This window comes from Gavia stellata, chromosome 6 (assembly GCF_030936135.1).
Source record: "Gavia stellata isolate bGavSte3 chromosome 6, bGavSte3.hap2, whole genome shotgun sequence".
Taxonomy (NCBI): domain Eukaryota; kingdom Metazoa; phylum Chordata; class Aves; order Gaviiformes; family Gaviidae; genus Gavia; species Gavia stellata.
In genome coordinates, this window is record NC_082599.1 from 5,691,013 (window position 1) to 5,705,633 (window position 14,621).

Below are 14,621 nucleotides of genomic sequence, written 5' to 3' on the forward strand. Positions count from 1 at the left end.
ACCGTGAGGACCTTCCTGGAGCTGGCAAACCTCCTCCCTGACAATTAGGAGCAATTATCTTTGTGTGGTCTTTTACTATCGCTTCATAAAGGCCAACAGTCGATCAGTCGCAGGGGAGGGGAGGAAAAGGTTGGGTTGGGATGGGCTGCTGTGGAATTACGTTATCTGGCCAATTTACTGCAGAGTGAAAGTTTGTGGTTTTGAGTACTAAAACCATCCTTGAAAGAAAAGGGCTGCAATTCCCTTGCAGCTGGGCTGCCTTGCTGGTGATTTTGCCTGTTAACTAGGACATTGGGCAAATGATAGTGATCATGCCTTAGGTAGAACTACACCCTTAATGTAAAGGATGCTATCATGTTTGGACAGATTCAGTTCAGCCAAAAAGTCTAAAGTTTAGTCAGGCTCCTTTTATAGCCAGTGGGAAAAAAAAGAAGCTTTTGGAACACAAATGTTCTGTCCTATTTAGACAAAAACTTTAGACTAAGATAAAACATACCCTTAATCCATGGCTACAGTGGACCCTTGACCAGAAAGGAAGTCCAGGATCAGCATCTTAGATGCAAACATGTGCCATGCAGACGGTCCATAAGTAGGTGATTCTCCTCCACTCCCACTCTCTTCTGGTTATGGCAGTGCAATTGGAAGGATCATCCTGTTGTTCCTCATCACCTGCCAACTGCTCACCACTGCTTGGCTTGTAAGAGTTATTGTCCCTTCAGAATGGCTAGCTAGTCTGCTTGTGCAATCAATCCCTAAACTTTGGGTTGGCAACGACCTAGCGTTTCCAAGACTAGAAAATCTGATGTTAAATATTGGAAATTTAGAATGGATTCTTTGGAAAGCATTACCTGGCAAAGTGAATCCACTGGAAAAGAGAGCTGTGTGGGAGGAAAAAAAGATTGAAAACCTGTGTCTGGAAGGGCTGCCTACTCTTTGGGGTACGCTGAGAAGAGGATGATCGAGGGCACATTGCTCCTCAATGCAAAAAAGGTACAAGGAAGGCTGAAGAGCAGGATTGGTGTCTACTGTAGTCACGCAAGAGACAAGGAGAGAAACTATCAACACAGGAACTGTTAAAAAAGCAGGGTAAGGGAGGACAGTTTTTAAAGCTTTCCATAGCTTGGTCGTGTGTACTGCTTTCATCTACCAGTAAAAAAGCTGAAGCCAAAGGAGTCGGCCCAAGCCATCTGCAAATGTTATCTCTTTTCTGGAAAATCTTAGCCCAGCATGAGTACATTATCAGCTGCTCCCAGACAGTGAGCGTACTCTATTAGCAGTCCCAAACTAACTGTGTGTTCAGCTGAGCTACCTGCAAGGAGAAATCAGAAATAACTGGGGGACAGAGACATTTCACAGCAGAAGAACACTTACAGCAAATACCCATCAATCACGTATCCCTGCAACCTCCCTGTTCCTTCCCCATCACGCCACTGCGGGCAGGTAACCACAAGCAGAAGAGAATCTGGAAAGTTTGCATCTACTTCTCCCGAGTGTTTATGTCTGCTGCAGAGGTGGTTTGTGTAAAGCCCGAAACATGAAGCACAACACAAGGAAGCTTGTGTCCTTCCCGGCCTCCAGACATCAAGTCAAACAGGTTACATCCTGGTCAGCCTTCCTGGCTGCTGCAGATGCCGCTCAGCCAGTGCCACAGCCGAAGGCTCCCCACTCACATGGACATACAGCAGTGTTCCCTGGAGCTGGTGAAATTATTCCTGTCTGAACTAGTCTCAGGGAGATGTTAAGAACTTTCTTTTTAATCCTCCTTTCAATTTTCATCACCGGATACTGCCCTTGTGCTCCTCCCTTGCTAATTCCTGGCCCAATGCCCTTCTGTTTCACCATGGCACTAGCGGGCAGGTATGAGTCAGGCCCACAGGATGCAGGAGGCCAGTTTTGAACAGCCATGGTGTTTTCAAGCAACCAACATGTATCTTTTGGGTGTCTCTTTTGATTTGGATTTCTCTCTTCATGGCTTTCAAGGAGCTTGCTGGTATACTTGCAAGCTCATCTCCTCATGCAGAAGGACGAGGAACACCTCTCAAAGGAAAACAAAAGCTGTGATTCACACTGATGTGCCTGTAACCAGAGTCTGCAAGTACCCAAGTCCAAAACAGTGACCCACAAAACCTTGATGAGCAGGTGCAGAGCCTCTCCTGTGACTCTGCCTGACCCAAAAGCTCCCCCATGCCCCAGAAGATAGTTTCTTCCTTCAAGTGGCCCCTGCACAAATGCCTCCCCACCTCCCTCCAGCAGGACCTGGGCTGGCCTGACCACCCTCCACGAGGTGCCCTCGGACACACACCAGTGCAAGGATTTCAGCCCTACACACGTGTGCAGAGGGGATGGCCATTTGTGTGAGAGCCATTCCTGCAGGAAGCAGTAGGGAGAAGGTCACAAATTTGATCTCCCCATCACCCTAAAAGCTGTAACCCCAGATCTTTCAGGCTTCAGGAGTGCATCCGAGTCACACACATGCACTATAAGCCATTGGGCAGCCAAGAATACAAGTGTTGAGGAGCCAGAAGGACAAGCCTGACAAGGTGCCTAATGATGAGAGCACTTGGCTGAGAGATGAGCCCTGGCCACTGGCCTCTCCATCTCTTCTTCAGTCACTGCTCCTGGGGTGAAATGTCCAGACTGTGCTGGGAGAATGAACAGCAAAACACTTTGGTAATCCTAAAGAATACAGGGAAAGGAGGAATGGAGGCAGATAGCAATCACCCTTTGCCTTCCTCCTGTTTGACAGGCAGCCCTTTGAGAGGACATACTCTGTCAAGAGAGAACAAGGAACTGAACCCGCATCTCCTGCAAACCATGAGCATGTGAAGGATAAGGACAAAAAGGTGCTTCTCCTTCCTTGTGCCTTTGCTGATAAAGAGGGAGAGAAGGGTCAATGTATAGAGACTTGGAGGCACTGCCAAAACAGCTGGCCTTGAGTTACTCATGAGGGGAGGGGGGCAGTTTCTTCACTGTGGCGGAAATGATCCTCAGGTCCTTCCCTTTCCTTATCCTACCTCCCTGTCATTAGCAAGTGATGTCTGCAATGTGGCATTCAGTCACGTTGAACTACTCCATCCCACTCTAATTGTCTCAGTAAGTCACTTCTGTTCACTGTCAGGAAATGCAGATGAGAAATATACTCAGCTGTTAATAGCTTGCACCATATTTGCCCACAATACTGCATGTCTGCAGAGAGCTTAGACCTTCACCAGCTGCAGCTCAGCCAGGCTGGCTTCGCATCTTGTCAAGAACAGATGAAAGCTGCTACCTGACCCCAGAACTGCCCTGCCAGCCAGGATGGCTGCAGCGAGACTGCATGGATTTCACAACACATGGAGCACATGGGGCAAACAGGCACTGCGTGCTGTTTCTCTCTTTGGTTTCACCCCAGAAAAAGCAGTTTAGTTGACTGCAGTTTCACCACAGGTGGCTGATGCTAATGGCCAAATGCAGTTGGGATCAGGACCTTTGTAATCAGCAGGAGCTGGAGCACTGTCAACTCCCTGGACCAAAGGCTATCCATCACTCTCATTGCTGAAGGATGCTTTAACATAATGATTCAAGGGTGGGTTTAGCATGAGCCCCGCTGCGCTGTGCCTTCTCAGCCCTGACCGCATTGCTCTCTCATCTCCCGGTGTGTGAATTACCGCAGGTCCCAGCTGCTGATTCCTCATCCGTTCTCTTCTCCTCTCCCCCTCCACTGACTTGCTCAGCACGTTGTTTTAACTTGGGATCTGCTGCACAGCAGTCTGCCCTCATTGCTGGTGTGTGTCACCAGCTGACAACCACTGATATAATGCACGTGTAATTTTACAGGTTGTTTGGAAATACCTTTTAATATAAGGTCTTCACCCAATCTTTCTGTCTACCCATCACAGCTTGGGGCGTTGATGTAAACAGAGTGATCTCTATTTACATTCCTTCCACACATCACAACCTGCAAACTATTTCTGCAACTAGTTCCTATTTCTCCTGTCATTACAGTCCCACTAAATTTGGATCTAAGGCTCTCAACACTTCCGTCTTTGCACTTAACATATGCTGTGGAGAATAAGGTCAATATGTGTGCAGCACACTGCCTGTGATGAAAACTGTCCCAGCAACGCATGCAGTGGCCTGATTCAAAATTAAATTGAAAAAACAGGCAGCTCTGCATTTGAAATTACTTGTTTTATGGGTTGAATGATTTTGATAAAAACTAATGAGACCCATGGACAGACTGTTTTGTTTTCACAGCTGACAGCCGCCTTGCATAACACATTCACATCAGCAAATATTTTTCCAGGGACAAATACATGTCTGACCATGAAGCAATGATTCCTAAAGAAACTGCCTAACCAGCTCCAGAAGGAAGGTGTCAGTGCAGTCAACTGCCTGCTGTGTGTATCAGGTTGCTGAGAGTTTCTGTTGACTTTAGGCACTTTTGAGGAACAATTTGAAGTTTTCACTTCTTGACTTGAGCAAGCACAGAGCAATATCACGTCCTTTCTGTTCTTCTGCAAGCAAGTTCAGGGCATTAATTCAATGGAGACTATCATTCATTCTTCCACAAAAATGGTATGGTTTGTTCATCACATGGCATTTTAAGGGCGTTCCTAAATTTCACAGGAACTCAAAAATGAAGGAGAAAGTTTTCTGCTGAACACTGGTAGTAGGCTATAAACATAAAGCTTCTGTAGTATGTTTTAACCATGCAAAAATATTCTATAATTGGGTCAGAAGTCAGAGGAACTGGAACAAATTCTGTGCATTTTTAATAGTGAGTGTAATAAACCATTAGATCAAAATATCATTTTCATTACTTTAAATAATAATACAATCATCATTTGCAACATTCAGTTGTGCAACTGAATTTAGCTCACCTCTGTAAATTGCTCCCAAAACTGACTCTTTTAAGCAAAATACAGAAAAAAACCCCCAGCAATAGCAGTTTTTAAGTAAAGCTTTTGGCCAGAAATGGAAATATTTCAGGCAAAAATCCTAAACTTCTTTCTTGACTACGCTGCTCGTGACTCAACGACGCACCCCCAGTGAGTCATCCTTGGTGCAGTGTGTGAAGCTCACTCATGGCCGTCATGGGAAACGTCATCTCCCTGAGCCTCCAGCAAAGAAAGAGTGCAGGAGGTAGGAAAGCACCAGCTTCTCCAGGGCTCCCATGTAGCACCCCTAAATCTAAATGACTCATTTAGTCTTCTCCTTCTGGTTTTGAATATTCTCTCTCTCCACCAAACACTCAAAATGTTTCACTGGAAAGTTTTCAACCATCCCTACAAATCCCCAAGTTCAGAGAGTTTTTAAAGGGATTGAGTCTGGCTTAAGTGAGCTCACACTGGGGATTTCAGCTGGCTTAAGAAAAGACTTTCAAAAATGGATTTCACTGAAAGCAGCACAGGCCTTTTTGCTCTTTTTTTCACATACATGAAACCTGATATTTGACCACAGTTAAACAAGACAGTGTTACCGACAGGCTGCTGCTCTTTGAACACAAGCCCCTCTGCCTCCTTTGGCTCCCCTCCCTCCCACCACAGTGATGCTCAGGAGTGAACTGGCTCTGACTGAACTGGCTGTTTACAGCTCCCTTGCACAAACCTTTCCTTTGCCCCAAAACTGTTCATCCTGCCACTTGAACCCTGTTGTCTTGGCCCCAGGGAGAAAGCTGTCCTACGTGTAAAAGCCTCCAGGGCCAAAGAAGCATCCACCCTGACCGTGGCTATAGCAGAGCAATAACAGAGAGCAGCAGTGTGTTTATGAGCCCAGTATGCAGCTCAGACATAGGATGTAGCAGGCTATGGTGAAAAATGGATTTTTAAAGGTTTTGTGCAGCCCTTTGTGCCCAGCACTCCTACGTTTCTGTGGGAGCCAACCAGAGAGTAAGCACAGGGCATGAAGTATTTGTTGGAAAACTGACCACTTAAGATGCTTCAAGGGCTTTTGGAAAAAACTGTTCTCTTGGGACTAAATGGAGCAGAGTGAAAAATACTGGATTATGGATAATAAGGAAAAAATGGATTAGGTTCTACCTGAGTAGAAACCATATTGGAATGGCAGCCTTCCCCCAAAAAAGGCCTGTGGGTGATACAGCTATCAAGACAGCATCCAATCTAAACTTCCAGTTGTTTAAAATAAAGACAACAAAGGAAGGTACTGGTTGTACCCCATGTATCTGATCTAGGCAAAGTCTGGCCTGTGACAACCCTGATACACTGGGGTTTTTCTAACTTCAAGCATCCGAGATTCTTCTGTCCAACCTTGGCAGTCCCCAGTTTTATCTACTAGACACCACCACAGAATGGTTTACAAATAGTTTTTCTGCATGATTATAAGAACAGTAACAGGAATAACAGGAAACTGTCCAAACAAAAACATAACCCTTAACCTACTCACACTTTGCTCCTTTGAGGTGCCTCCATCTGCTTGCTCTCAGCAATGCTGCAGATAAGATTAGACCTGCTGCTAAAACCTCCCAGTTTCCATTCTGCTCATTCTTTTTCCTTCCTAAAAAAGGCAGCTTATCCGCAGTTTTAGAAAGGCCTTTGTACTGGAAGGCAAAGTTACTGTCTGTTAACAAGGAAAGGTGACCCTCTGGAGACACTTGCCTTGAAGTCCCTGATTTGGAGTATCAAATCACGACCCTGCACTCTTCCTCTGCTTTTTGACCGCCTACACACACTGGACCGAATGAAAAGTCAGACGTAGTGATAGAGCCCACCAGAGGACACAACACTAACCAGGGGTAATCCTCTCTATACCTAAGCCCAAAGCAGCCTGGTGAAGTTAGAAGCTCAAGAAAGAAACTCAAAACTAGCGATTACTCTGAAAACTTGGGAACAGAAGGTCTCAGAGGACCAACAGAGGAGAAAGGCATAGGAAAATGGAGGTTCTTGGGGTTATGGCTTGCGACTGGGCAGGCATCAGTCCAGTACTAATCTCTCTTGTTGACTTTCAGGTTCAGATGCATCCAGAGCACTGTTGAAAGCAGTCCCGAGGCGGCTCTCCAACCCTCCCGAAAGCTTGCACAACTGCAGGCACAGCTTCACATCCTCCCAGGACCATGTGGGACACAGCCTGTCCTGGCACACTTGGTAGGTCAACCTGGCACCAGGCATGCTCCCACAGCCAGCGAGGTGTACGGGTGCAAAGCGAGCCCGGCCAGAGCCGTGCCAGAGCTTGCTTTTTCAGAGCAGCAAGGACAAGCTCTGCCTCAACTGCTTTGTCTCCCTTCCTGCTACCCCTATGACAAGAAAAGGAATCTTTCTCTGGGGAAAGGTGTGCATGCATGGAGGCGTTATGGAGCGTACGTGCAGGTATGAGTCGGTAGGCAGTATTACTCCATCTTGACTTTGCACTGAGGACACTCCCAAGGCACAGCAAGTTCTCCTTCCCACAGTGGCACTGCCTCTGTCTCCAGCAGTGTGGCAAAGTTGTTTGTGCCCAGTTAGCAAAGTGTATCTTGAGTGCTGTAAATCCACACCCACACAGACACACTCCCAGCCTGAGCCCAACACCCAGCTCAGAGGATTTGATCTCACTGCAGGGCTCTTACTGCAGCTCTGTGTGTAAAAAAGTTACAGCTGCGCCAGCTCTCCATGCTGCCGCTCCAATGATGGAGGCAATGGGTTCAACCTGTGCTTCTCCAAGCAGACCTCAAGGTCCCTGGAGCCAGGACCCAGAACAAGGACCCCCTCCCATTTACTTCAGAGGACCATGTGGGGTCAGGACTGTTGCTGGAGGTGCTCTCAGCCCCCATAATTTGGAAACTGCTGGCTCAAATCACAGGACAGAAAGCTCTGAAAGTCATTCTTCTCAACTCACATCCTTATTTGGTTTATAGTAAGACATTATCTGGGAAAGGACTTTGCTTTTATATGGGACAGAGCTCAGCAGAGCAGGCGTTCCTAGGGAGCAAACATTCACTAAGGCCTCTGCGTTTGTTGTTGTTATCATGGGTTATTGCATTGGTACCTGAACAGCCCAGCTGAGCTCAGAACCGTGCCATGCTGGGCATGCAAACACACGGCAAGGGACAACCTCCGATCCAAAGCCTCTTATAGCTAGATAGAGGACGAGAAAGGAAATGTGTGGGGAAGGATGCACACAGAGATTAAATGAGGTGCCCAAGGTCATATGAGAAGAGTGTCGCCATCAGGGTTATAAAGCAAATATATTTTGCCCTGCTACCTTACTCCTCCTACTGAAAATCTTATCACTGCTTGTGGGAGGGGGGTAATTTGAAAGACCCACCCTTCATTTAGTTAATTGTAATTGTTACCAAAAAAATTGTGTAAACAACATGGGCAGCGTGTTTTACATTTCAACATGCCATAAAATATATTCCACATTATTAATTTACCTCCTGGCTTTACAAGACTGTAACTATTAGTGACAGAGAAATATGTCAGAAAAATACCAAATGAGAAGAAAAAACAGATATAAACAGATACACACCCTGCCCGATCCCATTTTGACCGCACAATTAGGATCCTGGTCCCAATTATGGCCCCAAACTGGGTGATGCTGGCACAGAATGGTTTTCCCTGTGCCCATATAACGGTGGCTGTCGTACCTGTACTTTTTACAATGGGGCAGATTCTGAGTTTCCAAAATAAGGATGAGAACAGTCTTTCCTTCCCAGAGATATCTCCTGCCAGCCCTTGGATCTCCACATCTCTGTGGTTCCCCTGTGAGTCTTAAATGCCAGCTTTCCCAGGGGTTGTAGGCAGAAAAGAAGTGTCCTGGCAGAGCCCAGACCAACAGCTCAAGTGCACCATACCACACTGCAGGTGCTCAAGCCATGTCTCACACTGAGCATCAGGGCTTGGGCACCTGAGTAACCTGAACTCTCGGTTTGAGGAGGAAACGAGCCAGGCAGGGCTACTGAGACCAACACAGCCCACCCCACAAAGATTTTAAGCAGTAGCTCATGAGCTTGGGAAATGTGGCCATTCCTGACACAGCAGATTCCTCCCAGCTGTCTCCAGAGCTGACAGCATCACTCAGTTTGTGTGTTACAGGAGGTATGAAGGTTCTGGTCTCATTGCTCCAAGCCCTACCTCCACACCACAAGCATAATCATCCTGGTTCACCCCAAGCACCTCTCCCCACAGTGACCCACGCCTGTGATAAAGCAAACTTTACTTACAGATCTGTGACTCTGGAGACCTCAGCATCTTCTTTGATTCCTGCCATATGGTTTTGCAGTCCTCCTGGAGCTTATAAAACCGCTCCTTTCTCCAAGAGCCTGACTTCACTTTTAGGAGCTGGCTGCCTTTCAGGAGGAACTTCAGATCCTTGTCATCTTTCAGGCCTGTGGAGAAACAGTAGTGGTAATGTAAGAGTCAACTCAAGAAATTATGTACACAGGGCCTTCCCTTCCACAGGACACTAATCACAGACATAGACAGTCGTCTGCAGTGCAGCCAGGTCTGGGGAGGACAGCAGAGCAGAGAGACCCAGAAATCTGCCGTGCCACACTTTACGCTCACAAAGGAGGCTGGAGCCTTGTAGATTTCTTAGATTGAGTCCAAAGACTTTTGTACTATAATTCTCAGGTGGTTTATAAACATAAAATATCTTCTTCCCAGCAAATATAGTCTAATGTTAGGATGCAAAAACAACAACAAAACCAACAACATAACAGTAAAAGCAGAGGAAAGAAAGTTGTATAACTTGTAATTGGAGTACTACCAGGAACTTTCAAGTGATTTCAAATCCATTCTGCAACTAATTTCCTTTGTGGAAACAGGAATACACAAAGATATCTCTCTTCCTTCTCTGGCAAGCAGTCCCCTCCTATCTACATGGGAATTTTGAAGATCAGTGTCATGAAGCTTAGGACGTACACAGATAAGTTTGATGACAGGCAGCATCACATCAATAAGGTAGCAATAAGGTAGCAACCATGCTCTCCTCATTGCCCAGCTAGTAGCAGAGAGGACCTTTATCTTTCTTACCCTACTAGGCCACCACAATGCCAAGTAATAATAACGAGACATTCTGGTTCCAGGAACTTCATATTTCACATCTTAGGCTAGATTCAGGAAGGCACTTAGACATCTAGAGAGGCAACAGGCATCTACTGAAACTTTGAAAACATAGATTTGGCATTCTACATGGTTTTGAATGTCTCAGCAGTATATGACTTCCACATACCTAAATACTTGGGACAATCTGTCCCTCAAACCAACCATTAATTACAGATCTGGAGCGTGTGGGTTGGGGAGGGTGAGAGCATGAACCATGAGAAACACATCCTGGGCTTTCTGTAATAAGCACCTTGCGTTTCTCTGACATTGCATGAAAGGCTGGTTCAAAGCTGGTGAAACAGCTCTTAACTCTGTAGTACTGACCAAGCATATCCCAACTCAATGGAATTGTTGCTAACCTTACCTTGACAATGCAAATAACCACTTGGCCACTTGCAGCCACCTGACACTCACATCACGGGAAATTTCCCAATGCTACATAAACATAACGCGGGGTCTCACAAAGTAGAAATCCAACTGATTCATGCAATAACATTTATATTGCAGTGTGGCATTCCCCTGTGACATTGGGTTTGTTCTTCTCTGGAAGACACAGCTGCCTTGAATTGTTGTTTTTTAAACAGGGCAAGGCAATAAACTACCAAACATCACTTCAGGTCTGCTTGAAAAATGAAGCCCATCATGAGATCCAAGTGGCCAAAACCTCAGGCTCCTGACAATTCATACAGGAAACTGAAGTGCCAGGTGCTGCAGACCACCACTGGTGGCAGCAGCATAAAGCAGCACCATGTGTTTGTAGCTGGGATATGTTGGCCTAAAGAGAGCATTTTAGGTTGCCAAATAAAGCCTGAGATCTCCGTCAGAGATAAATATTAGGGGTGTCCAGTGTCCACTCCGTGAGCCGCTCACACCACTTTACTGGTTTTGCAGATGCCGAGGAGCACGCCCGGAGCTGAGCCTGGCTGAGGCATCCAGAGTAGAAAGTGCCCCAGTGGGAGCTGGAGATCCTGAAAAGGTGGCTGTGGCCTCTCTCTTTCCTCTACATTCAATTAGCTATTTCATTAATTAAGTGTCTTCCCATGCTACAGCATCCCCTGGGCCTCTCAGCTCATGTCTGGTCTGGAGGTTCCCAAGAGGAGAATTTGAATGCTTCCTCCTCTGGAAACCTCAGAAACTCACTCATGGAGAGAAGAAAAAAAGCCATCTCCTGCAAAGCACGGAAGGGTGAAAGATTGACCCCAGCTATGGGATCTGGGACACCCTCCTGGGTTTTAAGCATACCCAGGGGTTGGCAAGAGGTCAGACCATCCAGAGAAATGACAGACACCTCAACAGCTTCACAGGTCCTTGCTCTCCTGAGTTGTGGTGTTGAAGCTTCCTCTCTGAGGCAAAGGTCTTTCAAGTGAAGGGAAGATTCCACAGACTTTGGCCTCACTAATATCACTGTGGTACCCCTGAGGTTCCCAGAGAGGAAACAAACTTCTTCCTTCTTTCTATTCACCCACAACATTTACGTTCTGGCTTCCAGCCTCATTCCTCCTCTTTCTTCAGATCCCAACCATGCGAGGCATTGTTATGGGACCAGGAGGAGGACATGCCATCCTAGGGTGACATGAGGAGGAAAGCAGGAAAACCATCAATTCCTTTGGGTGCCTATGTGCATAGGTGTGTAATGAGAAATCCCCGTTAACCGTGGCATGTTTTGTTACGCAGACACTGTAAGCAGCATACGCAAAGTGTCACGCTACCTGGCCACCCCAAAGAGCTGCAGCAATGTAATACAGGCAAATCTGGATGGGCACAGGCAGTCGTCAAGGGCGGATTCCTCTCCTCCAGGCTTGATCCACATGTCAGACACAAGCTGGAGCTCAGAGCCCTTCATCCTGCCCACCAGCACAGCCCAGTCAGTGCATTAGCATGGGTCAAAACTCCCTTTCTTCTGAGAGGATCTAACTATGGGTTGGGAGCAGTCCTCCCACTCATCCTTGGCCACTGTGCCTGAGGACCAGGCCAGGTTAAATGACTCAGCAAAGGAGGCCACTGCGCTTTGCAAGAGCGGGAGGGAAAGATGAAGAGGGACGGTGAAAGCATGGCAAAGATCAAAGATGGCAGGGAGCGTGAGTCAGAGGGCAGTGAGAGAAGCCAGGGAGGGGATGGAGACAAGCTTGCCTCTAGGAGATGGCGGGTTTGGCCAGGAAAGGGCGAGAGGGCTAATTATGGGTGTCTAACAGCTCCGTCACTCCTTTGATGTGGGAGGCCTTTCAGATAGAGAGCAGTCACCCAGAGCTGACCTCTGCCAGTGGTGACCCCAGGTACTGACTGAACCACCCAATGGTGGGCCCAGAGGAAGGAGAAGCATCCCCTTAAGCGGGTGGGCACAGCCTGTTTCAGGCCTGCTCTGTGTCTGTCTAGCAGCAGTTCAAGTTCAGACAGCCAAACTATCCAGGAAAGAGGGCCAGTGTTTTGGGCCCTGCCTCCTTTGCCCAGTCCAAGCACTGCCACAGACTCTTTAAATGACCTTGGGTGAGTCACTTAGCTTCTCTATTCCTGTCTACAAAGCACCAGCATTTTGTTAGGTCAGAGATGGAGCAGAAGATGCTCTGATCTGCTGATACAGGAACAACAAACACACCCCTGATGTGCCAGTGGAACATTACTCTCAGCTGGTCATTTAAACTGCTTTCCAGGAAAAAACACCTTTTCCCAGCAGAATGCTCATTTCAGGTTTTATGCCTGAACCAGCTCCTGAGGATTTCTGCCTAACAACCCCACGGAGCTGAGGAGGTTTGCGGTCCAGAGCTCCATCTCACAGCAATGGAAACTTGTATGAAATAAACCAGAGTCATCATACACATACATCAATTAAAAATTAAAAAACACTGCAGCAGGACAAGGATATTGGTTTCCAACTACATAACAACACTAGGCATGAGAAGCACAATCACCACGCTGAAATAGATATCCAAATTCTGTCTGAAAGGTGGCAGGACTGTGTCTTGCTTAGCATCCTCTGTGGAATACCAAACACATACTTGGCATGCAAAATTGTAGCATGCGTTTCAAGGGTCAGGCCCCCCTCCTCGCAAAAAATTAATCACACACTTTCTAAACAGAATATATTTAGTGTGCAGTAATGTTCAGAGTGAAAACCATGTTTGGCAAAGGTAGGAGCACCTCAAGCACACACAGCACTGCAATAACCATGAAGTTAATATACTGCACTAGGAAGCTTTAAACACTAAGACATCAAAAATGTTAACCTTTGTATTATCCATCTCAGCTTTACAGCAAGCAGGAAACACGATAAAATAGCTGTCACAGTAGAAGCCAGGCTCTGAGTTCACTAAGGAGATAGTTAGGATAATGTCTATAGCAGACAGTGATAATCCATATTTCTGCATTGCTCACTCACAAATCTGCTGATGTGATATAAACACGTTAATTACAACTGCTATAAAACAAGCCTCGTCCTGCCTGCTCTCCCTCTCCCACCTAGTTTAAGACCAGACATAACTCAGGTTCACCGGTTTAAAGGGCAGAAAGCCTTTCTGATAAAATCCAAAGAACTCGGGTAAGTAAATGGCGATTTTCCATTTCCACCTGCCCTCTGTAGCCGTGGAAATCAAGGGACTCGCATCCTGCAGAGAGCAGGAACCAGCAATGAGTTCATAGCCAGACACAGAAGTTATGAAACTCCCTGGGTTTCCTGTTTCTTTTCATCTGGTGAATGCAGAGCTCTGAGTGGTTCCTTGGGCTCTAATAGCAACTGGCAATACACCACTGAGAAGTCCTAAAATCAGGCAGGAAAAGGGCACTGCCTTCCCCAAACACCCTCAACCAGCCACAGTTCAGAAAGCCCAGCAAGAGATTTGGAAACCAACCCTTTGCCAAAGAGGTCTCACTTTGATGCCTCAAACGAAGCGGTTTACACATCTGGCAGGTGGTTACAGGCAAAGGAAAGGAAAAGAAACCTCGGAAGTTTAAAAATAACCTTGGAGTTGCCTTTAGGGTGGAGCACTGCCTCTGTGCAGGGAAAAGAGGCAGAAATGAAGCGGTTGCCAGCGTGTGGAAGTGCCAAGGGTCTGGCCAACTTGTCCCTTACCCAGCCTGATGCCGTTCAACGCGGCCACTCTACGGCTCTGCTCCCGTAGGATGTTTTCCTGGGACACGCTGCGCTTGGGCTGCCTTCGGATGCACTGCATGATCCAGCGTGGGGCTCAGGGAAAGGCGTCGGGCGTCGGGAAGGACGGGGGGCCACGCCACCCCTGCGGGGATCCCTGCTCATCCAGGAGCCTCCGGCATGCGCGGTGTCAAACGGGGCTCCAAGGAGGGAGCGGAGGCAGCGGGAGAGCGCAGGCAGAGGAAGGCAGGGGAGGGCAGAGTCCAGCTGGGGGTGGGACTGTGGGAAGTCTCTCCTCCTGCTTTGCTCACCAGCACACACTGGATGCAAAATTACACCAAGGCGCCTGCCGGCAGCTGCCCAGGTAGAAGGAACAAGTTTTCCTACAGTCATATGCCAGTGGGTTTTTATGCATCATTTCCAGGGGCTGGAAGAGTCCCAAATATTGTTTGTGGGTGCTAATCAGTGCCTAGGGCTTGTCAGCTTAGCCTGCCCACAAACGCCTGGATCAGAGAGAG

General features: G+C 47.3%; 1 protein-coding gene across 1 annotated transcript in view; it reads right to left on the bottom strand.

Moving 5' to 3' along the window:
- Window positions 1-14,185, bottom strand: part of PLCD1 (phospholipase C delta 1) — a 46,513-nt gene extending 32,328 nt beyond the window's left edge. The window contains exons 1-2 of the mRNA XM_009807665.2: window positions 14,086-14,185; window positions 9,140-9,304 (exon numbers count right to left, since the gene is read on the bottom strand). Coding sequence (XP_009805967.2) covers window positions 9,140-9,304; window positions 14,086-14,185 — 265 coding nt within the window. The remainder of the gene's footprint in view (window positions 1-9,139; window positions 9,305-14,085) is intronic.
- Window positions 14,186-14,621: the final 436 nt, after the last annotated feature.